Here is a 23,791-nt window from a genome sequence, read left to right on the forward strand (position 1 = left end):
GATATTGTAATAATGATATAGTAAAAATTAAATTAACTTACAAATTTCTTTAGAAGTTTTCATGCATTGATAATATTATGATGTGTAAAATTATTTAATTGTGGCCAGTGGGATGGATGTCAACATTGTCAATTCTTTAAAAAATGATCGTACCATTTTAGAGTTCAGGTGTAATTGTATTTATGGCCGACAACTCTGTAGTTAGGTCGGGCAGGTCTGACCATGTTGTAAGAACAATTTTGTCCGATAAAAAAAATAATAGTATAATATTTGTAAAGTAATGTACAATTGTACCATTATAAAAATACATACAAAAAATATTAATACCATAATGACCTAAAAATCATTCCAATAATGCAGAAGCATAATTGAAATATTAAGTTTTGTTCTAAATAATCAAAAGAAGATTAATTAAACGAAAAAAAAAAAAAAAAACCTAATTTTTTTTTAAATGCAAGAAAATCAAATGATTTTTAAAGTTTCTGATTTATAATCTTTGATGCTTAACTTTGAATGCTATGTATTTAGTCGGGCTAATTATTTGACCAAAGTTTATGTTAAATTTTATATTATATATATTTTAATACGTTTTAACATATTCGTAGTATATGTTTAACAATTATGCCAACTCTAATTGGGATGAGGTTCGAACCTAAGACCTTTTTTTTTTTTATAGAAATTAATGAGTAAGTTAAGAATAATAAATAGTTAACGGAATATTCCGTTATTAAAGTTTATACTAACGTAATTTAGGGTTATTATGAATAAAATAATATAATAGAGGGTAAATAAAGAAAATCATTAAATCATTAAATAATACTAAAATCCAAATAATATGAACCATTCATTTTAAGAAACAATTATACCGACATTTTTTTTGTTCCAGTTAAGGACCTAACATTATTGTCTCTTATTAGATTTGTAGATTTGTAGATTAAATTAAATAAATTAGTAGCTACAACAAAAAATAATATATAGGCATTTAATTAATTTAGAATTAGATGTGTATAATGTCTTTATTCAAAAAAAAAAAAATTATGCATTATAAAAAAAATTAAAAGAGATATAATTTCTTTAATTATATTATCTTTGTTTTTTACAATTCATTAATTACCTTCAAATTTATTAATTAATTAGATTCACTACATTGTCCATTGTCTTTTTTTTTTTTTTTTTTTTTTTGCACTGTAATTAAATATCAAAGTTATAATACAAAATATGTTATATATTTATTTATCAAATATTTTATACAAATATAATAAATATTAATATTCTGTTCAATATTTTCACATGATAATTTACGACACACATCTCACAACACATGAAACATTTAAGGTGAAAAACTACTACTACCAAATATCAACAGACGCTTTAAATATAAAGCGTTTATACTACAACTAAGATCACAGTCATATACACAAGACAAATCTAAAATTTCCTACACCATAATCTCATTGCATGACGATGCCCTCTATGCTACCACCATTAACCCAATTGCACATGACATACTATCAATAAAAAAGAAGAGGACGAATACTGAAGATGAAGACAATGACAATGCTACCCAAAAGAGAATTAAAAAGACTTAAAGAAATTTAATCAAAAGTAGTATTTATTTAGACTATCATTTTTAGACTAAGTATTTAGACTAACATTATTACAAAGTTGCAAACATTTTTTTTAATGACAATTATAATCAATCTCTCATATTTTATCTTGCATTTTTATTTTTTGAATTATTGATTTAAATAAATAAATTCGACATTCAATTACCTATGTATGGACATCTCCTATATAATCTTACATTGATATACTTTTTTTGAAAACTTACATTGATATATACTTTAAAAAAAACATTGATATACTTTAAACTACTTATTTAAAAATAATCATGGGACATTATCTCAGTTCAAAAAACTAATAATATATATATATATATATATATATATATATATATATATATATATATATATATATATATATATATATATATATATAAAAGTAAAATTCTCCTATTTCATTTTCCCGCCCAAACTTTTGTAGTCAAATTAATTAAATATTTTATATTTTATTTGTCAAATACTTAATAAAGCTTATTTGGTAAGCAAATGAAAAATGGAAATTTATTAACATCAATATTATGAATTAATTAGGAATATTAATATAATGAATTGATTAGGAATATCAATATAATGAATTGATTAGGGCAATACCTTAAATAAATAAATACACTTTCTTTTTGAAAAATTTTACAAATTTATAATTCTCATATTTTTCACCTATAAATACAATGAGTTGATGACTACAAAAATTATATGTCTTCATTTTATATTGCATCCCTTTTTTCCCACTAGGTCTTCAGCCTTAATCATTCGGTTTAGCCGCGTTTTGAAATTAACGGTAGGTTTAGCATCCATGTAGTTTGATTGGATTGGATACAATACGTTTTTCATGGTTGTGTTGTCCAAATTTAATACTTTTTTCAGCAAAAAGTTATTCATATCATATGTCTAGATTATGATTTATTCTGAATATTTCTACGGTTACTCCAAGTCCATTTCATATATTGATTTTTTGCTTCTATTGAAGTTTCATTATCATTGATGAAAGGCAGCCTCATGTGAATCTCGCTTTGAGTGGTGCCTACTCCTGCCCGTTTAAAGGGATGCTGAGTGCTCACTCCTCTAATCTCTCTATTCATTTTTTTGCTATACTGTCATTGGTCAAGAATTTAATTTGCCACACAATAAAATGTGTGACTCACGGGTGATTGGAGAATGGGGAGTGGTTAAGTGTTTCTGTTGTAATATACACAACAAGATATAGCAGGAATCGCCTTTAATACACCAATTGACTATTATTATATTCTTCTTAGTTCTTTGCGTTGATTATTGAAGTAATCGGACTTCTGAAGTTCTGATTTGTTAAGTTATTGTATTCTCATGGTACCGGTTTTGACAGTTATGAAGTCCATGCTCAATTCCTCATTGTATAAGTCAAAAGTTTATTTTTTTTGGCGTAATTATGGGATCGCCATAATTACTCTGTAGTAGTAGTAGTAGTAGTAATAGTAATAGTAATAGTAATAGTAATAGTAATAGTAATAGTAGTAGTAATAGTAGTAGTAGTAATAATAATAGTAATAGTAATAGTAATAGTAGTAGTAATAGTAGTAGTAGTAATAGTAGTAGTAGTAGTAATAGTAGTAGTAATAGTAATAGTAATAGTAATAGTAATAGTAATAGTAATAGTAATAGTAAGAGTAAAAGACATTTTTGGTCCTAAACTTATAGTGGCACGGACAATTTTAGTCCTCTTTACAAAAATCAGACAATTTGTGGACACTCTTATTGTGACGAGGACAATTTTGGTCCTCCGTCACTCTTTCCGTTAGTTGCACCGTTTGAGTAGGGGTATTTGGGTCTTTTCATCATACCTCCTTCTTAGTGAACTTTAATTAGGTGACTGTGTGGCCTAGCCGCGTGAAACATCCTTCTCAAATATGTGATCGGCGAAGCAGCAGTGGCTCGGTCCTGGACATCTTACTTAGCCACTCTCTGCAACCAGCATCCCAATTCTTTTCTCATCAAAGCTCACAGTTTAGTAGAAGGCTATAACAAGCTCGACCCCATTGCCATTGGAGTTTGCGTAATCATCTGTTTCATTGCAATTCTCAGCACAAAGAGCTCTTCCCGCCTCAACTACGTTGCCAGTATCGTCCACATAATCGTGACTTTGTTCATCATAGTATGTGGCATCATCAAAGCCGATGCCAGCAACTATACACCCATTGCGCCGTTTGGTCCCGGGGGGTTTTCAAGGCGGCGGTTGTGCTATTTTTTGCTTATGTGGGTTTCGATGCGGTTTCGACCATGGCGGAGGAAACGAAGAACCCAGCTAAAGATATTCCGATCGGGTTGCTGGAGTCGATGGTGATTACAACCACTATTTACTGCTTGATGGCGATCACCCTGTACGTGCTTGATGCAGAAATATGACAACATTGATGAAAACGCTCCGTTCTCGATGGCTTTCAAGAGTGTTGGGTGGTCGTGGGCTCAGTACTTGGTTGCTTTTGGAGCTTTGAAAGGGATGACCTCCGTGTTGTTGTTGAGTGCGGTTATGCAAGCGCGGTATCTAACCCACATTGCGCGAACCCACATGATTCCGCCCTGGTTCTCTCGCGTGAATGCCACAATGAATGCCAAGACTGGGACAACGCCACTGCTACAATGATGGCATCCACTGCGGTGATTGCCTTGTTCACGAAACTGGACATTTTGGCCAACCTGCATTCCATCGCCCCGCTCTTCATCTTCATGCTCGTTGCGCTTACTCTCTTCGTGCGCCGCTACTACGTCGCTAAGGTCACTACGCCCCATGACCGCCACAAGCTCATCCTCTTCATCTTCCTCATCCTCGCGTCTTCGGTGACCATGGATGCTTACTGGGGTGTGAGCGACGACGGGTGGATTGCCTACTACATAACAGTTCCAGTATGGTTCCTGGCAACTCCGGGGCTTTATTTCTTGGTTCCTCATGCTTGCGATCCTAAGCTATGGGGTGCCTCTGGTGCCATGGCTTCAAGGAGGAGGTATGATGAAAAGACCCAAATATCCCTACTCAAACGGTGCAACTAACGGAAAGAGTGACGGAGGACCAAAATTGTCCTCGTCACAATAAGAGTGTCCACAAATTGTCTAATTTTTTTAAAGAGGACTAAAATTGTCCGTGCCACTATAAGTCTAGGACAAAAAATGTCTTTTACTCTAATAGTGGTCTAATGGTACCCGGGTTGGACTTCCATTTGGAAGATTGTGAGTTCGAGATACTACATTGTGATAGAGCCAATAGCACTCAAAAAATAATAATAATTGGTAATATTATTGTTCAAATATAATATTAAAAAAAAACTAATTTTAATTGGTAATCTATATTATATATTAATCTATCTTTATATTCTATATTAATTAATAAAAACAAATCCTCCTTTACAAGTTCCCGCCTAAACAATTAATAATAATATGAAAAAAATGAAAAAGAATGGAAGGAAGCTGTATGCCCAAACAATTAATAATAATATTGGGAATAAAATTAATAATAATATGGAAATATGGAAAATAATGGAAGGAAATATTAGTCATGTGAATGTTTTCTACACTCTGAAAAATGGAAAAGAATCAATAAACAGTATAAAGAAAATAATCATTAAGATATTTTACTATTAATCTTTTACAGAATATTTTGGCAGAGCTTATTTAAAGCTTATAGCTTATTTTAAGCTACTAATAAGCTATAAGCTCCGTTTGGTAATGTTCCTAAAATAAGCTCCAAGCTTAAAATAAGAGCTTATTTTGGAACGCTACTTTAGGTAGCGTTTCAAAATAAGTTCCTAGCTTCCTAACTTTTTTTTTTCATCCTTATCCTTATTATTTTAAAGAAATGACATAATTTACCCTTCCCAATTAAAACCCTTTTATCTTTTCTTTTATCTGCAACTTTCACCACAAATATTATTATTATTATTATTATTATTATTATTATTATTATTATTATTATTATTATTATTATTATTATTATTATTATTATTATTATTATTATTATTATTTTATTATTATGAGAATTGCAACAATATTGTTAAATTACTTCATTATGAGATGCTACATCATGATTATGCTAATAGTTTTATTTCAAAATGTTAATTTTTTTTAAAGACAAAATGTTAAATTTTAATATGTAAACAAACTAATTTAAATTTTATGATGATGTCCTTTTTAGTCTTTTTATATTTATCAACTTATCAAAAAGCTAATTTTACCAAACACTTTCAATCATAACAGTTGTCAGCTCCGAGCTTATAGCTTTTCAGTTTTCAGCTCCTTTTTCAGGTTTCAGCTCCTAGCTTATAGCTTTTAAGCTAGGTTTGCCAAACAGAGCCTGTGTAAAAAAAAAAGAATAGAATTGGTTATTAATAATTTAACCTTATTTTACTATTAATCTTTAAGAAAAATTATGCGTAAAAAAATGTAATAGAATCGGTTATTAATAATTTAGCTTTATTTTACTATATTAATCTTTAAGAAAAATTATGCGTAAAAAAATGTAATAGAATCGGTTATTAATAATTTAGCTTTATTTTACTATTAATCTTTAAGGAAGATTTTGTTAAAAAATAAAATAGAATTAATTATTAATAATTTAAATTAAAATTAAAGTACATATATTTTCGTATCCGTAATACAATTTTACTTATTATTTTAAAAAATATTCAAATAATAATTGGTAATATTAGTCTTTAATTATAACAAAAACTTTAATTTTAATTGGTAATCTATATTCTATATTAATTAATAAAAACAATATCCTCCTTTACAAATTCCCGCCTAAACAATTAATAATAAGATGGAAAAATGGAAATGAATGGAAGGAAGCCGTACGCCAAAATAATATAGAATAATATTGGGAAGGAAATTAATAATAATATGGAAAAATGGAAATGAATGGAAGGAAATGTTAGACATGTGAATTTTTTCTACACTCCGAAAAATGGAAAAGAATCAATAAGCAGTATAAGAAAATAATCATTAAGATATTTACTATTAATCTTTTAGGAAAGATTTTGCATAAAAAATAGAATATAATTGGTTATTAATAATTTAGCCTTATTTTACTATTAATCTTTAAGAAAAATTATGCGTAAAAAAATGTAATAGAATCGGTTATTAATAAGTTAGCTTTATTTTACTATTAATCTTTAAGGAAGATTTTGCTTAAAAAAAATGAAATAGAATCAATCTATCTATATATTATATTTTATATAATTAAAAACAAAATCATCCTAATTCATTTTTTCGCCCAAACTTTTGTAGTAAAGCTTATTTGGTAAGTAAATCTCAAATGAAAATTAAATAAATCTATTAATTAGTAAATAATAATAATAATAATAATAATAATAATAATAATAATAATAATAATAATAATAATAATAATAATAATAATAATAATAATAATAATAATCCAACAAAAGTATATACAAATTAAAATTAAAATTTAAAAAAATAAGAAGAAGACAAAGGTGGCTCCCCTTTGTAAATGATGTTGGATCATTTTGATCCCACATTGAAAATGTTTGGAAAGATGAGCTCTTGAGCTCCTCTATATAAGAGGATCATTGCTCATCTTACAAACATATAATTGCTTGCCCATCAATGTGGGCAAGTATTGAGAAGTCCAAATTTTTTTTTTTTTAAGTACTATTGACCCGACAAATTATGCTGTGGCACCGTATCCACCTTGCAAAGAGACACGGTTCAAAAATTGTTCATAAATTATTCATAATTATGAATATATATAGTTCTATAATTATAAACATAGTGTTGTGAACATAATTATAAACATATAGTTATGTAATTATGAATATAGAGATTCAATAATTGTGAATATAGAGATTCAATAATTGTGAATATGAAATTCAAAAATTATGAATATATATCCAAACAAAACGATATACAAACATTTATTACAATAATAATAATAATAATAATAATAATAATAATAATAATAATAATAATAATAATAATAATAATAATAATAATAATAATAATAGTAGTCATCATCATCATCATTCAAACAAAACGATATACAAAATAAAATTAAAATTAAAAAAAAATAAGAAGAAGACAAAAAAGAGCCACGGGATCTCCTTTGTAAATGATGTTGGATCATTTTGACCCCACATTGAAAATGTTTGGAAAAGGAGCTCTTGAGCTCCTCTATATAAGAGGAGCAATGCTCCTCTTACAAATATAATTGTTTGTCCATATCAATGTGGACAAGTATTGAGAAGTCCAAAGGCAAATATTTTATTTTTTGAGTACTATTGACACGCCAAATTATGCTGTGGAATCGTGTCCACCTAGCAATATAGACACGGTTCTAAAATTGCTCATAATTATGAATATATAGTTCAAAAATTATGAATATATAGTTCCAAAAATTATGAACATAGTGTTGTGAACATAATTATGAACATATAGTTATGTAATTATGAATATAGAGATTCAATAATAGTGAATATGAAGTTTAAAAATTATGAATATATAGCTTTATAATTATGAACATATAGTTTAGTAATTATGAACATAGAGTTTTGTAGTTGTCAATATAGAGTTCAATAATTATGAATATGAAGTTCAAAGATTATGAATATTTATCTTTATAATTATGAACATATAGTTCAATAATTATGAACATAGAATTGTGTCCACCTTGCAAAGTGGACACGGTTCCACAACAAAACTATTCGATTCCCCGTGTTACATGTAGTAACTGTTCATAGGCTCTTATTTAAGAAACTTTATTTTAATGGCTTTTTATTTTAGTTTTTTTTTTAAAAAATTTATTAGGGGGTTTGGCTAAGATTAACCCAAAATGTATATGTGTTGTTTTAGTTTTTAGCAGTTTGGAGCAAATTGCTAAGTTATTAAATAATATTTTTGATGTTTTGATTAAATATAAAATGTTAAACATGCGAATTTTTTAAAATTTTGGAGAATCTCCAAATAATCAAATTACAATAACAACAACAATAACAATAACAATAACAATAACAATAACAATAACAATAACAATAACAATAACAATAACAATAACAATAACAATAACAATAACAATAACAATAACAATAACAACAACAACAACAATAATAATAATAATAATAATAGTAAGAATAATCCAAACAAAATTATATACAAAATAAAATTAAAATTAAAAAAAAAAAAAAAACAAAGAGGAGTCACAAACACCTTTTGTAAATGATGTGGGATCATTTTGACACATTGAAAATGTTTGAAAAGGGAGAGCTCATCTATATAAAAGGAGCAAAACTCCTCTTACAAACATAATTACTTGCACATCAATGTGGGCAAGTATTGAGAAGTCAAAAGATTATTATTTAAGAAGTTTTAGCGTTGTCTTCTTATTTTAGTTTTTATTAATTTATTTATTATTTATTATTTATTATTATTATTTATTTATTATTAGTTGGAGTTTGGAAAGATTAACCCAAAATGTATGTGTTGTTTTAGTTTTTAGTAGTTTGGAGCAAATTGCTAAGTTATTAAACAATATTTTTGGTTTTTTATTAAATATAAAATATTAAACAAACGAATTTCTTAAAATCTTGGTGAATTTGCCAAATAATCAAATTACAACAAAACAACAACAACAACAACAACAACAACAACAACAACAACAATAATAATAATAATAATAATAATAATAATAATCCAAACAAAACTATATACAAAATAAAATTAAAATTAACAAAAAAAAAAAAAAAAAAGGAGAAGAAGAAGAAGACAAAGGGGAGCCACAAGATCCCTTTGCAAATGATGTGGGTTCATTTTCATCCCAAATTGAAAATGTTTAAAAAGATGAGCTCTTGAGCTCCTCTATATAAGAGGTACAAACATAATTGTTTGACCATCGATGTGGCGTGTATTGAGAAGTCAAAAGGTTCTTATTTAAGAAACCTTAGCTTTGTCTTCTTATTTTAGTTTTATTTATTTATTATTTATTATTTATTAGTGGGGGTTAGGAAAGATTAACCCAAAATTTATGTGTTGTTTTAGTTTTTAGCAGTTTGGAACAAATTATTTAGTTATTAAATAATATTTTTGGTGTTTTGATTAAAGATAAATTGTTAAAATGGCGAATTTGTCAATAATAATAATAATAATAATAATAATAATAATAACAACAACAATAACAACAACAACAACAACAACAATAATAATAATAGAGTTAATACCCAAAATCGTCCTCGACTATAGTGGTTTTTCTCAATTTCGTCCTAAACGACTTTGGTGACCTAATATCGTCCCAGACTTTTGTGTTTCGCTCAATTTAGTCCTCCATTTGTTATTCCGTCAAATTGGTGTTAAATAAAGAGACAATTCAGTAATGACAATATTGATCTCTCTTTACTTTCAACTTGTGAAGTGCGAAATTCCTCTTTCTTGTACGAATTACACCCAGAATTACTCCCGGACCTGCAAATCAAATTTTATATTCGCAGTTTTAGGAGTAATTCTGGGAGTAATTCGTAAAAAAAAAAGAAGGATTTCGCAGTTCACATGTCTATGAGTAAAGAGATGCCAATATTAAAATTACTGAATTGTCTATTTATTTAACACCAAATGGACAGAATAACAAATGAAGGACTAAATTGAGCAAAAACACAAAAGTCTGGGACTAAATTGAGTGAAACACAAAAGTCTGGGACGATATTAGGTCACCAAAGTCGTTTAGGACGAAATTAAGAAAAACCACTATAGTCGAGGACGATTTTGGGTATTAACTCAATAATAATAATAATACTAATAATCCAAACAAAATGATATACACAATAAAATTTAAATTTAAAAAAAAAATAAGAAGAAGACAAAAGGGAGTCACGGGCTCCCTTTGTAAATGATGTGGGATCATTTTGATCTCACATTGAAAATGTTTGGAAAGAGGAGCAATGCTCCTCTTACAAACATAATTGCTTGCCCATCAATGTAGCCAAGTAACTTGGAGGGTGTGGTTGAGTGTGAGGGACTCATCCATCCTTAACCAAAGGTCAAGGGTTCGATCTTTGGATTTGGGAATCGAGGAGCCTTAAATCTCTAAGCCAGTTATCCCACCCAAAAGAGGTGCTTACAATTTAGCGAGGGGATTAGTCACGGTGTCTGACGGTGGAAACCCTGGGTTTACCAAAAAAAAAAAAAATCAATGTGGGCAAGTATTGAGAAGTCCAAAGTCTCTTCTTCTTTTTTTTTTTTTTTTTTTTTTTTTTTTTTTTTTGTGGTTAGAAGTAATGGAAAATTTAAAATAGAAAGGAAATATTTCAATAATAATATTTTAATCATCAAATAGTAAAGACATATTTTAAAAAATAGTAAAGATAAATTAAAAATGGAACGAAAATATTTCATTAATAATATTCTACATCATCAAATTAAAATGGAACGAAAGTTAGGTAAAAATATCACTGCATCTATATTCTAATTGACTAATTGATTGGAAATAAAAAAAAAAAGAATAATTGACTGAAAATGAATCTAATATTACTAATTGACTGAAAATATAAAAGGAAATGAATATTAATAATTGACTGCAAATAAAAAATGATCTATAATTGACTAAAAAAATTATCAGATCAATGCATTTTAATTAAAAATAGAATGAAAATTAAAAATTGGAGGAAAATATTCCAATAATAATATTCTACATTATCAATAGTAAATGCATATTTAAACAATAGTAAAGGTAAATTAAAAATGGAACGGAAATATTTTAATAATAATATCTACATCATCAATTAAAAATAGAACGAAAGTCAGGTAAAAATATCACTGCATTTGATATTCTAATTGACTGAAAATAAAAAAGAATAATTGGCTGAAAATGAATCTGATATTACGAATTGAATGAAAATATAAAAATGATAACTAATCGAGTGATATTCTACCATTATATATTTTCACCCAAGTAACCCGTCCTGATGGAGAAGATGTTAGCTCTAGACGAAGATGAACAAGATTGTGTTGTCAGTTGTCACTACCAATGTCGTCTACAAAGAGGTTTCAATAATGTGTAAATATAATCGGTGATATTAATTTTTTTAAATGAAAAAATTGCTATATATCTAGACAAAAAAATATATCTTCCATACAAATGAATAAGGATAGCAATTCATTTCTATAACTGAGTTGTTAGAGAACAACGAGCACATTTGCCTAATGTATGAAAATACTAAACAATGATAAATAAAATCTTCAAAATTATAGGACCGCATGCGCACATATAGACATTAGCTATTAATTTGAGCAATTATTTGCACAAATTCAAGCAATGATAACATCAAAATATATAAACGATTCAAATAACATCTTTAATTACACTATATAATATTTGATGTTCTAATTTAAATAATTATATATCGATTCATATATTCTTAATATATTACAACAAATTCATTCCGTGCATCGCACATTCGCACGGGTGCAAATACTAGTAATAATATATATATATATATATATATAAGTAAAATCCTCCTAGCCAAGTTTCCCCCCCCCCAAAATTTAGGGGCATTTTTGTAATATCATTCATTTAATAATCTATATATCTATATATCTATATATATCTATATATATCTATATAAAAGTAAAATCCTCCTAGTCAAGTTTTCTCCCAAAACTTAGGGGCATTTCTGTAATATCATTTAATAATAATAATAATAATAATAATAATAATAATAATAATAATAATAATAATAATAATAATAATAATAATAATGTTATTACCTTAATTACAAATTATTATACTTTCCTTTTGAATTAGTATTTTTCACCTATAAATACAAATTATACTTTCATTTGCACTCTATATTGTTCTCCGGTTCATGATTTCATTTGATTTATAAGTTTTATATGGTTGTTTCTGGATGCAGCCTGCAAAGCTAGGGGCTTAGATCTCATAGTTCATTTCAAGGTAATATTATGATTCCAATAGGTGTAATTAAACTATGTTCACATTTTCATCTTTATTTCGATTTGTTAGGGGTTTGTATATCAGGATATGTTGTTACAGTGTGTCCAAATGTATGTTTAATTACTGGTGTAAATGTATGTAAATTTGGGTATATGTTATTTGATTTTGACATTTTTTTTTAAATACCCTGAGATCAAAGTGTTACATTCTGCATGTTGGATTGGTTGTTTTCATCAATTTATTGTGATTTTTTTGTGTTGTGGTTACCTTATTAAAAAGCAGGACCTCTAGACTACTGTGAATGGGTTTCAACAAAAAAGAAATTGAGGAGGAAGAGGCTTGGTAACAGAATCCTAATGGTTTAGTTTTTATGGAAGAGCGTAGAGATGCGATCGAGGATGATAACGACGGTGATTTTGATAATTTTGTAAGATTTTATGAAACTTAGAGTTAGTATGTTGACTTCGAGATTTGTACATGTCATTCAAGTTTCTATGTTTTTTTTTTTTAACAAACAGCGTTAAGGGTTTACGTGGTTCGTTGGTTCAAAACAGCAATCAAGCAAAAGCTAAATTGAATTGAGGGGTGAAGACATTGTAGATAGAGGCCATTTCTCATCCTACTTTGCCTTTTTTCTAAAGAGAGTGGGAATGTGAGGGTGAGGAAAGAGAAAAAGGAAATGGAGAGATTTTTTTTTTTACCAGAAGTTTCTATGTTTTCCTTATACAAATTTATAATTGTAAATTTATATTAATAAATGATTATTGTAAATTTATATTAATACAATGTAATAGAGTCAATAGCATTAAAAAAATGGTTATTAAGACAAGTATAATTTATTTTATATTGTGGATACATTACTTTTAATAATTTTGATTTAATAATATTATACCTTAATTATAAAAATTCTACCTAATAATTTTAGTATTAAATGTCATACAATAATTACCATAAACAATGTTTAATAATTGACAAATTCTATTAGGCAATAAAAATTAATATTATAAAATCTTTTGTAATATGGACACATTATTTTTAATTATTTCGGTTTAATAATATTATATCTTATGTATAAAAATTCAAAATAATACTTTTAGTACTATTGAATATTGATTGACTAACAATTATCTTAATTATTAAGGCAATTAATAGGTATTTAGATTTAAAAAGTTTTCAAATATATGTATTATACATAGTAGCATGGAATCAATTAGTAAGACAATTATATTAGGTAATCTAATACTTAATGTATAATATTATTGGCATGAAATAAATTATACTTACCTTAATATGTAATTAATTTTTAATATAATTTTCTTATTTTTATTAAAGGTAATTATTTGATAATTTTTCTTTCATTCTTTTGTGTAATTATTATGGTAATGTATTTTTTTTTTTTTGAAAGTTACTGGCTCTATTACATTGTAGTATCTGTTCATATACTTTCTCAACCTACTGAAACACAAAGAACCAATAACGCCTCCACTGAGGCTCGAACTTATAATCTTCCAAATGGAAGTCCAACCCGGATACCATTGGACCACATAGTCCTGGTTTATGGTAATGTATTTAAATATTTGAGTATTTAATATAATTTCCTTATTTTTATTAAAGGTAATTATTCTGATAATTTTTCTTTCGTTCTTTTGTGTAATTATTATGGTAATGTATTTAAATATTGGAAGAGATTAGAAAAAAAATATTATAATTAATATAATTAATGAAATTATTATGGTAACTGCCACAATATTTGGTAATTATAACTAATATAATTAATGAAATTGAGAAATATAAGGGCTAAAAGAGTAATTTCCTTTGTCCTATCGCCATTCTGCAATTCTGCATGCCAACTCCACAGAAGATCATAACCTTCGAGAAGCTAGTTTAGCTTCATATTTTCTTCCAACCCACAGCGAAATTTAAGCTTCACTAATCCACCATGTCTTCCAGCTAACTAAACCGGGCCACCATCAAGAAGCTATCTTTAACTTCTCTGTCTGCAGTTCCAATCCCTCTCCCAATCCAATGCTTGGTCGTCTTCATCCTGCTCTACAAAGTCTTCGAGTGGGGGAGAAAAGTGTGAAGACTTAGCATTAGCCTCTTATTATATATCTCTAGTTATTATATTTCTCTGGTTGATATTTCTCATTTGCCTAGTCTTGTGGTTAGGTATAACCACACCTCAATTTATGGCTCTGTAACTCTATATAAAGCTTTGTACATACTGGGAATAAACTACAACTTTCATATTCTATTATGGTATCAAAGCCTACACTCTAGCGAGAAAAATACATGTTTTTCCCTCTCCCCTCTCCTCCTCCCTATCGCTAGTCATGGTTGCTACCAACACCCCTATCATAACTCACCTTCACGCCCCAACCCATTTACCAATTAAACTTACATCCTCGAACTTTCCCATTTGGAAGAAACAGGTCGAGTCTAATCTTATAGGTCTTGACCTCCTGGGCCACATCACAGGCTCTACTACAGCTCCGACAAAGTACTCTGATACAGCTCGCACTGAGATTAATCCCGCCTACACAGCTTGGTTCAGGCAGGATCAAATCATTCAAAGTGTCATTCTCGGCAGTCTTTCCGATGTCCTGCAACCGGTTATCTCGTCGGTTGCTTCTGCAAGTGATGCGTGGACACGTTTGTCAACTAGTTGTGCCGCTACGTCGAGGGGACGTGTGGTGTCGCTAAAAGCAAAACTTGCCAAAAATCCTAGGGCCAATCGGTCTATTGACTCGTACATGAGGGAAATGCGAGCCATTGCCGACGATTTGGCCCTTGCTCAAAGTCCGGTGAGCGAAGAAGACCTCGTGGTTCATATCACGCAACTTGGCGATGAATACAACCCCATTGTGGCGGTTCTTCGCTTGCGAACCGAGACTATCTCATTTAGTGAGTTGCACGATGTGCTCACTGATTTTGAGAGGTTGATGAAAGATAATGAAGCTGCCTCGCACATCCATATGCCGATTGCGAATGCCACACAACGGCGGTATAATGGTTCAGCTGACTTCTAATCTCAAGCTTACAATCGATGTGGCAGAGGGCGACACAACCAGGTGAAGAATAACGGCAACCGGTCTGCCAGGTACTGTAATTATTGTGAGTATCCAGGGCACGACACCAAATTCTTCCGGAAACTAGCCAAGTTTTTGAAGGAGAATGATGTGGCTGTGCTTGAGCCGCGCAACACCGCTCGACAGTCTCCATCGGTTCATGCTACACCAACTGTAGCTTTGCCTACTCAGTCCTGGCTCATGGACTCCGGAGCCTCGCATCACACGGTCAATGATGCCATGTCGCTTCACGCTCTGGCGGACTACACCGGACCAGACGAAATCATGCTGGGTGATGGTAAGTCACTATGTATCTCGCACACTGGGTCAGTTTCTATACCATCGAATAGTCGGTCTCTCATATTGTCTGATGTTTTGTGTGTTCCGAGTTTGCACAAAAATCTTGTTTCTGTTTCCAAACTCTGTAGAACTAACTCAGTTTCTGTTGAATTCTTTGACACATATTTTGTGGTTAAGGATCGGCAATAGGGAACTCCTCTCGTACAGGGTCCAGTCGTGAGTGACGTTTACAACCTCCCGGTCTAGCGGCCTCAACTTAATGTTACCACCAAGTGTTCCCTGTCAAGTTGCCATCATCAGTTTGGTAGCCTGTCTTCTTAGAAATAACAATATTAATTTCAGGCCTGATAAGCTTAATGCGTTTTCTTGTAACTCGTGCCATGTTAATAAAAGTCACAAACTCCCGTTTTCCTTTTAATTCCATGACTAGTTCACGCCCGTTGCAGTTACTTTACACGGATGTGTGGAGTTCCGCAACGGTCTCCGTGGATGGTTTTAAATATTATGTCAATTTTGTTGATCATCACACCAAATATGTCTGGTTGTTTCCTATTAAACTTAAGTCTGAGGTCCCCACTATATTTCTCCAATTCAAGCGCATGGTAGAGACTTATTTTGGCTATAATATTGTTTCGATATTTTCTGATAATAGGGGGTGCGGGGGGGGGGGGGGGGGGGGGGGAGTATATCAAGTTGATTCCTATCTTTAATTATGTGGGTATTTCACATTTCACTTCACCTCCGCATACTCCGGAGCACAATGGGCCGACTGAACGTCAACACAGGTACATTGTCGAGACTGGTATGGCGTTACTCCATTATGCGTCCATGCCAGCTTCGTACTTGCCCTATGCCTTTCAAATCGCTGTTTATTTAATAAACCGAATGCCTACTGCAATTCTCGGTTATTCTACACCATATGAGCGCTTATTCAATAAACGCCCAAACTACCAAAAAATTCGACCATTCGGGTGCCTGTGTTATCCTTGGTTAAAGCCTTACTTCCCAGCCAAATTAAATCCAAAGTCCATTCCATGTGCCCTTTTAGGGTATTCGTTGAGTCAGTCCGCCTATAAATGTTTAGAAATGTCCAGTGGGCGGGTTTATGTTTCGCGTCACGTACAGTTTGTGCCAAATGAATTTCCTTTCCAGACCATGGTTTGTAAGTCTGTGTCAACTAACCCAGGTGTGTGTTTGAACGTGGGTGAGCCTCTGCCTTTGCCTACTTACTTTACTACAAGTCATACTGGAATGCCACATCCTGGTGAACATCATCCACCTCCCTTGGCCTTGACGACGGACGTAGCTACAACGTCGACGCCGGTACAGCCACACCCACCAGCAGCCTTGGCGGTCACTACAATGAGGGTCCCCGGTAGCCCCTTCACTGTCTGGTCAGGGTTCGGGGGCCCGCACGCCGCACGCTGCTTCTGCTCCGTCGTCGCTGGTGTCTGCTGGTTCGCGTGGGGAGTCGCCGGTTGGCCTGACAGTTCCGAACTCACCGCTGGCCGTTGGACTTCAGGAACATCCGCCGTCTGAACGAGTATCTCAGTCGATGGAGTCGGTGGAGGCGGTGTGTCCAGTCCGATCGGCTAGTTCCACTCTGGTTCCCTCTACGCAAGCAGGTTCCTTTTCGGCTTCCTCCATGCAGGCAGAATCCACGCAGGTTGATGAGAAAGATGGTGCGGTCATGGCAGATCAAGCTACTGTAGTCCCTTCCTTGCGGCGGACGAACAGGCAACGTCGTCCGAATCTGAAGTTCTTTAACGACAAATTTGTGAATCTGACGACCTCGCATCCGGTTGCTCCGTCCGTTGAACCTCGCACTGTAGACCATGCGTTGAAGTGTGACTTATGGCGCGCTGCTATGACAAATGAGTTTAATGCACTGGTGAAGAACTCTACTTGGGAGTTAGTGCCCCGAGCCAATCGTAATGTGGTTGGCTATATGTGGGTGTTCAGGGTTAAGCGCAGAGCTGATGGTTCTGTAAACAGGTTCAAGGCTCGGCTGGTTGCCAAGGGCTTTTTATAGCAACCGGGACGAGACTACTTTGAGACCTTCAGCCCGGTAGTCAAACCGGTCACTGTGCGTGTTATTCTTAGCTGTTGGTCCCGATAGGGTGGTAAAAGTCTAGAGGGGGGGGGGGGTGAATAGACTTTTAAGCTTTTTTACAATTAAATAACTCTTTGGTAACTTCAACTCTAAGTAACAAGTAAATAGAGTAGAGTTTAACTTGAACTGCACAGCCGAATAAATAAGTGCAAAGAGTTATGCCCAATCAATAAATTGAATCACATGCACATGTTAGATATCTTCAGATGATGTGTAAGGATGATATGAATCTTTAATATTTAAAAGGAGATGGTGCACTCAATATTTAACAATGTTATTCAAGATTATAAATAAGACTTCGTGTCACGTCAATCGTACGATGAATGTCACATGCAACACGTCAAACTTGCTTAGAATAATTCAAATGTTAAGCATGGAAAGTTTGAGTTACATGCATACGTGAAAACATACTAAACCCAAAAGATAGAGATAGACAATGAATATTAAACGGGTTAGTCGGATGATAAATAAATAAAGCGAATTATGTAAGTGCGGTATGTAAATGAGAGAGGCAATTTATAGTGGTTCGGAAGTGGCGTAATCTTCCTAGTCCACTTTACTCCATTCACTTCTAAGAGTAATTCACTATTTTCCACACACAGTTACAATAGTGAATAAGCGCTACACAAGCACTTCTTCCGGATGTCTTGCACACAGCTACACCCAACTCCGAGTGTCTCGCACACAGCTACACTCAACTCCGAGTATTTCGCACACAGCTATACTCAAACGCCAACTAAGTGTTTTGCACACAGCTACACTTAGCAATTACGAGTGTTTTGCACACAGCTACACTCACTAGAGTATTTTGCACACAACTATACTCTTTTTACAATTACAAATATAGAGGTAATTGTATCTCTCTCCAACTAAATTTGAGACTATTCAGACTAAGTCTCTCTTCTAGATATCTCAATGAATATTTAGCACTTGCACTTGTTCACCCGTGTGTTCTCTTGTATTTTTTGTATTCACCTCTATTTGTTCTTCAAGTCTTTATGGCCTTTTTATAGATGATCAAATATATCTGTTGGAGTGGGATATTTTTGATATTTGAAGTTTGAATCTTGTAGCCTGATATTATTGACAATGGTAGGTCTTCAATTTGATTTGATTGTCAACTTGCCTGACAAGATAATATTTTATTTCAACTTGATTTTCAAGTTGTTTCTAAAATATTATTTTCTTTGTCTATTTTGAAGTTCCAACGTCTTTTAGCAATAAGTTCTTCTGATAGAATTTATTTCTAGGATAAGATTTATCCATGTCTTCATAAATTTTCTACCGTTCTGATCATATCTTTAGGCAATTTGGATTCTTGTGACATGTGAGATGTACCAATCATAAATTCTTTCGAATTTATCATTTTTATGATCATATTGCTTCTTTGTCACATCTTGCTCTTTTGAGACGCATTGTGCTTTAAAAGTTTGATCTTGCTTGTTTGACTTTGCACTTCTTGCTTTTTGACTTGCTACATCGTGTTTTTCTGATTTGGCCATATTGTGCTTCTTTTTGCATCTTGCTTCTTTGACTTCAACACATTGTGCTTGTTTGACTTGAGACATTGTGCTTCTTCTTGAAACATTGTGCTTCTTTCTGAAATTCGGCTTATAAAAAATAAGTCCATGGGGGATAATCAATCTTGGGTATGATCGTTATATGTAAAGACTTCTACCATTTCGCCATTAAGCTCATCCAATCATTTTTTGTAACGCCATTGTTTAGTACTTGTGTTCCAGATGAATACTTGTAGGACCAAAATTAATTCTCCAAATTAATTTTGTTCTTCATGTGGTAGACTTTCCTTTGCATACTCACTTTGATATTCTGATATATGATGCTTGTACTAAAGACCTAAATTCTAAGGGGGTCTAAAGTACATTTGGCTCATCAAAACTTTATTATAAAAATATTCCTATCAATTTTCCTCATTTTTGATGACGCCAAAACCTATACTCAGTCATTTGGCTTGTCTTTTAAAATAAATTTTTCAAAAGATTTTATTAAACTTGACATAGACATGATGAGTTTAACAGTTTGATTTTGACTCTAGGAAAGGTATTTTTAGCAACAAAATTCCTATTCGCATTTTTGGATTTTTGAAGTTAATGAATTTTGTAATTTTTCCAATTATGCGATTTTTACAAACTAGGCTAAAATGTTACCTTTCAAGACAAATTAAAATAACAATAATTAAAATACCGTAAGCATCATAATCAGATAGTTAAATCAAAGTATTATAGCAAATAGTTCCATGATCATACTTAGGAGTTTGTAGATCAACCAAAACATTCTAACATCAATTATAAATTACTTGATTATCTTGTTCCTCCTTTCTTCTAACACATGATTGATATGCTTCTTGATTTCAACAAAATTATCACTAATTGCATAATCTTTGCATACCTGCCCAATCACATAGTAGTTGAAGGCTTCAATCACATTGCATTTTAATTAAAAATAGAATGAAAATTAAAAATTGGAGGAAAATATTTCAATAATAATATTCTTCATTATCAATAGTAAATGCATATTTTAAACAATAGTAAAGGTAAATTGAAAATAGAACGGAAATATTTCAATAATAATATCTACATCATCAATTAAAAATGGAACGAAAATTAGGTGAAAATATCACTGCATTTGATATTCTAATTGACTGAAAATAAAAAAGAATAATTGGCTGAAAATGAATATGATATCACTAATTGACTGAAAATATAAAAGGTAACTAATTGAGTAATATTCTACCATTATATATTTTAACTCAAGTAACCCGTCCTGATAGATTGAAGGTGTTAGCTCTAGACGAATATGAACAAGATTGTGTTGTCAATACCAATGTCGTCTACAAAGAGGTTTCAATAATGTGTAAATATAATCGGTGATATTAAGTTTTTTTTAAATGAAAAAATTGCTATATTTCTAGACAAAAAATATATCTTCCATACAAATGAATAAGGATACTAATTCATTTCTATAATTGAGTTGTTAGAGAACGAGCACATTTGCCTAATTTATGAAAATACTAAATAATGATAAATAAAATCTTCAAAGTTATAGCACCGTATGCGTACATCTAGACATTAGCTATTAATTTGAGCAATGATTTGCACAAATTCAAGCAATAATAACATCAAAATATATAAACGGTCCAAACCATATCTTTAATTGCACTATATAATATTTGATGTTCTAATTTAAATAATTATATATCAATTCATATATTCTTAATATATTACAACAAATTCATTCGTGCATCGCACTGGTGCAAATCTATATCTATATATATATATAAACAAAATCCTCCAATTTCATTTTCCCGCTCAAACTTTTGTAGTAAAACTTACTTGGTAAGCAAATGTAAAATGGAAATTAATTAAAATTTATTAATTGGAAATATTACATAATTACACTTTTCCTTTTTGAAAAATTATACAAGTTTATAATTCTCATATTTTCTACCTATAAATACAATGGATTGGTGAGTTTGGAAATCATAATTTTTCATTTTACACTGTTTCCCTCTTCTTCCTGTTCTCTCTGTGGAATCATATCTTGGTGTTGCACTCATGAAAACGTAAGTTTTTATTTTTTATTTTTATTTTATTTTTATTTTTTTTTACAGTTTTTAAGATGATGATGATGATGATGATGATGATGATTATTGTTATTGTTATTGTTATTGTTATTGTTATTGTTATTGTTGTTGTTGTTGTTGTTATTATTATTATTATTATTATTATTATTATTATTATTATTATTATTATTATTATTATTTTGCAATTGTAGCTTGAAGTGTTTTTAGTTCCGATGGATCCAACGGATTGGGCGTTGATGGAGACCCTGGTAACATTGACTACAAAGATGATTTCTTAATTTTCCGGCAGCAAGGAAGGGCCGGCGTTTTCCTTATCAGAAATCAAACTCTTCTTCTCCTCACATGCAACGAAGCGCTTTGCCGAACCGGAAAGTGATTCTTTTTTTTTTCTCTCTCTTTATTCCTCTGAGATAATTACAAGATGTATACGAAAAATGAAACAGAACCCTGGTTTCAACACCAAAAACACAGAAGTTAAGGATAGAGATCGATGACTAATTCACGTATCTGAACTAACAAATAATGTATAATATTATTAGCAAGGTTGAAAAAATCGCTAGGCGCCCTCTAGGCGCCTGGGGACCGCCTAAGGCACCTTGAGCGATTAATCGGCGCCTAGAGCGCCTAGGCGGGTGCTTAGGGCGCCTAGGTGACCGACCGCCTAGCGCCTAGGTGCCGATTAATCAACGCCTAGGCTAGATTTTTGCAACACTGATTATTAGTACAAAATAATGTATAATATTATTAGTACAAAATGTACAAATATTATAATTAATATAATATACACTTAATGTGTGTGTGTGTGTATACACTTAACGTATAATATTATTAGTACAAACTAAATTATACTTGCCTTAATAATTAATTATTAATATTATTGCCTAATAATTATGTATTGTTACCTTTTTCGATGTAATTATTATGGTAATCTATATACATACATACATACATACATACATACATACATACATACATACATACATACATACATACATACATACATACATACATACATACATACATACATACATACATATATATATATATATATATATATATATATATATATATATATATATATATATATATATATATAATATTATTGGCACAAAATAAATTATTATTACCTTAATATATAATTAATTTTTAATATAATTTCCTAATTTTTATTAATGGTAATTATTCTAATAATTTTTCTTTTTTTTTTTTTTTTTTAGTGTAATTACTATGGTAATGTATTTAAATATTGAAAGAGAACAAGTATTATAATTAATATAATTAATGACATTGAGAAATATAAGATTTCTCCCGTGGAAATATTTGTGGCAATTTCATTAAATTATAATTAATAAAATATGAAATATAATTAAGGAAATTAAATTATAAAATTAACAAAATATAAACAAAATTTATAAATTTTTTTACATACATACATACATACATACATACACTTATGCACTATACTAATCATACAAAATTTAAATGCAATTTTTTTTTTTAATTTCTAAATGTAATTTTTAAAGTATAAATCTATCAATATAAATCTATACTATTACTAAAAACAAAATCATCCTTTCTTACTTTCCCGCCCAAACAATAAAAAAGCGAAAAAAATTATATTACCAATTAATAATACTAATAATAATTAGTAGAAACGTTAGTAGTAAAATAGAAAGAAAAAAAAAGATCCTTAATTCACGAAAAGTAGAAAAGGAAACGGAATTCACTGATTAATTAATACTAACAATAATCAGTAAAAAAAAGTTTGTAGTAAAATAGAAAAATAAAAAAGACCATTAATTCACTAAAAACTGAAAATATAAACGAAATTTACTGATTATTACTACTAATAATAATAATTAGTAAAATAGGAAAATAAAAAAGGAGTCTTAAGTCAATGAAAATGAAAAAAAAATAGAAGATTGTGAAAAAAAGTCATAATAAGGATAAAGTAAAATATAAAAAAATCCTACCAAAAATTAGAAAAAAAAAAGATTCTTAATTCATGAAAAATAGAAAATAAAACGGAATTCACTGATTAATTGATAGTAATAATAATTGGTAAAAAGGTTAACAATAAAATAGGAAAATAAAAAAGGATTCTTAGTTCACTAAAAATCTATATTCTATACTATTATTAAAAACAAAATCATCATTTCTTACTTTCCC

The 23,791-nt window shown here is 30.5% G+C and overlaps 1 protein-coding gene and 1 pseudogene across 1 annotated transcript; both read left to right on the forward strand.

Annotated features, from left to right (window-relative positions):
• Positions 1-3,486: 3,486 nt before the first annotated feature.
• LOC109180763 lies at positions 3,487-14,628 on the forward strand (annotated as a pseudogene).
• Positions 14,629-14,870: 242 nt separating this feature from the next.
• LOC109180764 lies at positions 14,871-16,205 on the forward strand. Its single transcript, XM_019330471.1, has 3 exons — positions 14,871-15,441; positions 15,574-15,903; positions 16,083-16,205. The coding sequence occupies exons 1-3, from the start codon at positions 14,871-14,873 to the stop codon at positions 16,127-16,129; spliced, it is 948 nt and encodes a 315-aa protein (XP_019186016.1). The 3' UTR covers positions 16,130-16,205.
• The last annotated feature ends 7,586 nt before the right edge of the window (positions 16,206-23,791 follow it).

Source organism: Ipomoea nil, unplaced genomic scaffold (genome assembly GCF_001879475.1).
Source record: "Ipomoea nil cultivar Tokyo-kokei standard unplaced genomic scaffold, Asagao_1.1 scaffold1034, whole genome shotgun sequence".
In the NCBI taxonomy this organism is placed as follows: Eukaryota; Viridiplantae; Streptophyta; class Magnoliopsida; order Solanales; family Convolvulaceae; genus Ipomoea; species Ipomoea nil.

What these genes read in the sequence shown, in the direction of transcription:
- LOC109180764 (XM_019330471.1), top strand. Translation starts at nt 14,871, where the DNA reads ATGGTTGCTACCAACACCCCTATCATAACTCACCTTCACGCCCCAACC. An exon ending in AACCGAGACTATCTCATTTA is followed by an intron (nt 15,442 to 15,573) that starts GTGAGTTGCACG and finishes TCTAATCTCAAG; the next exon opens with CTTACAATCGATGTGGCAGA. An exon ending in CGAAATCATGCTGGGTGATG is followed by an intron (nt 15,904 to 16,082) that starts GTAAGTCACTAT and finishes TTTGTGGTTAAG; the next exon opens with GATCGGCAATAGGGAACTCC.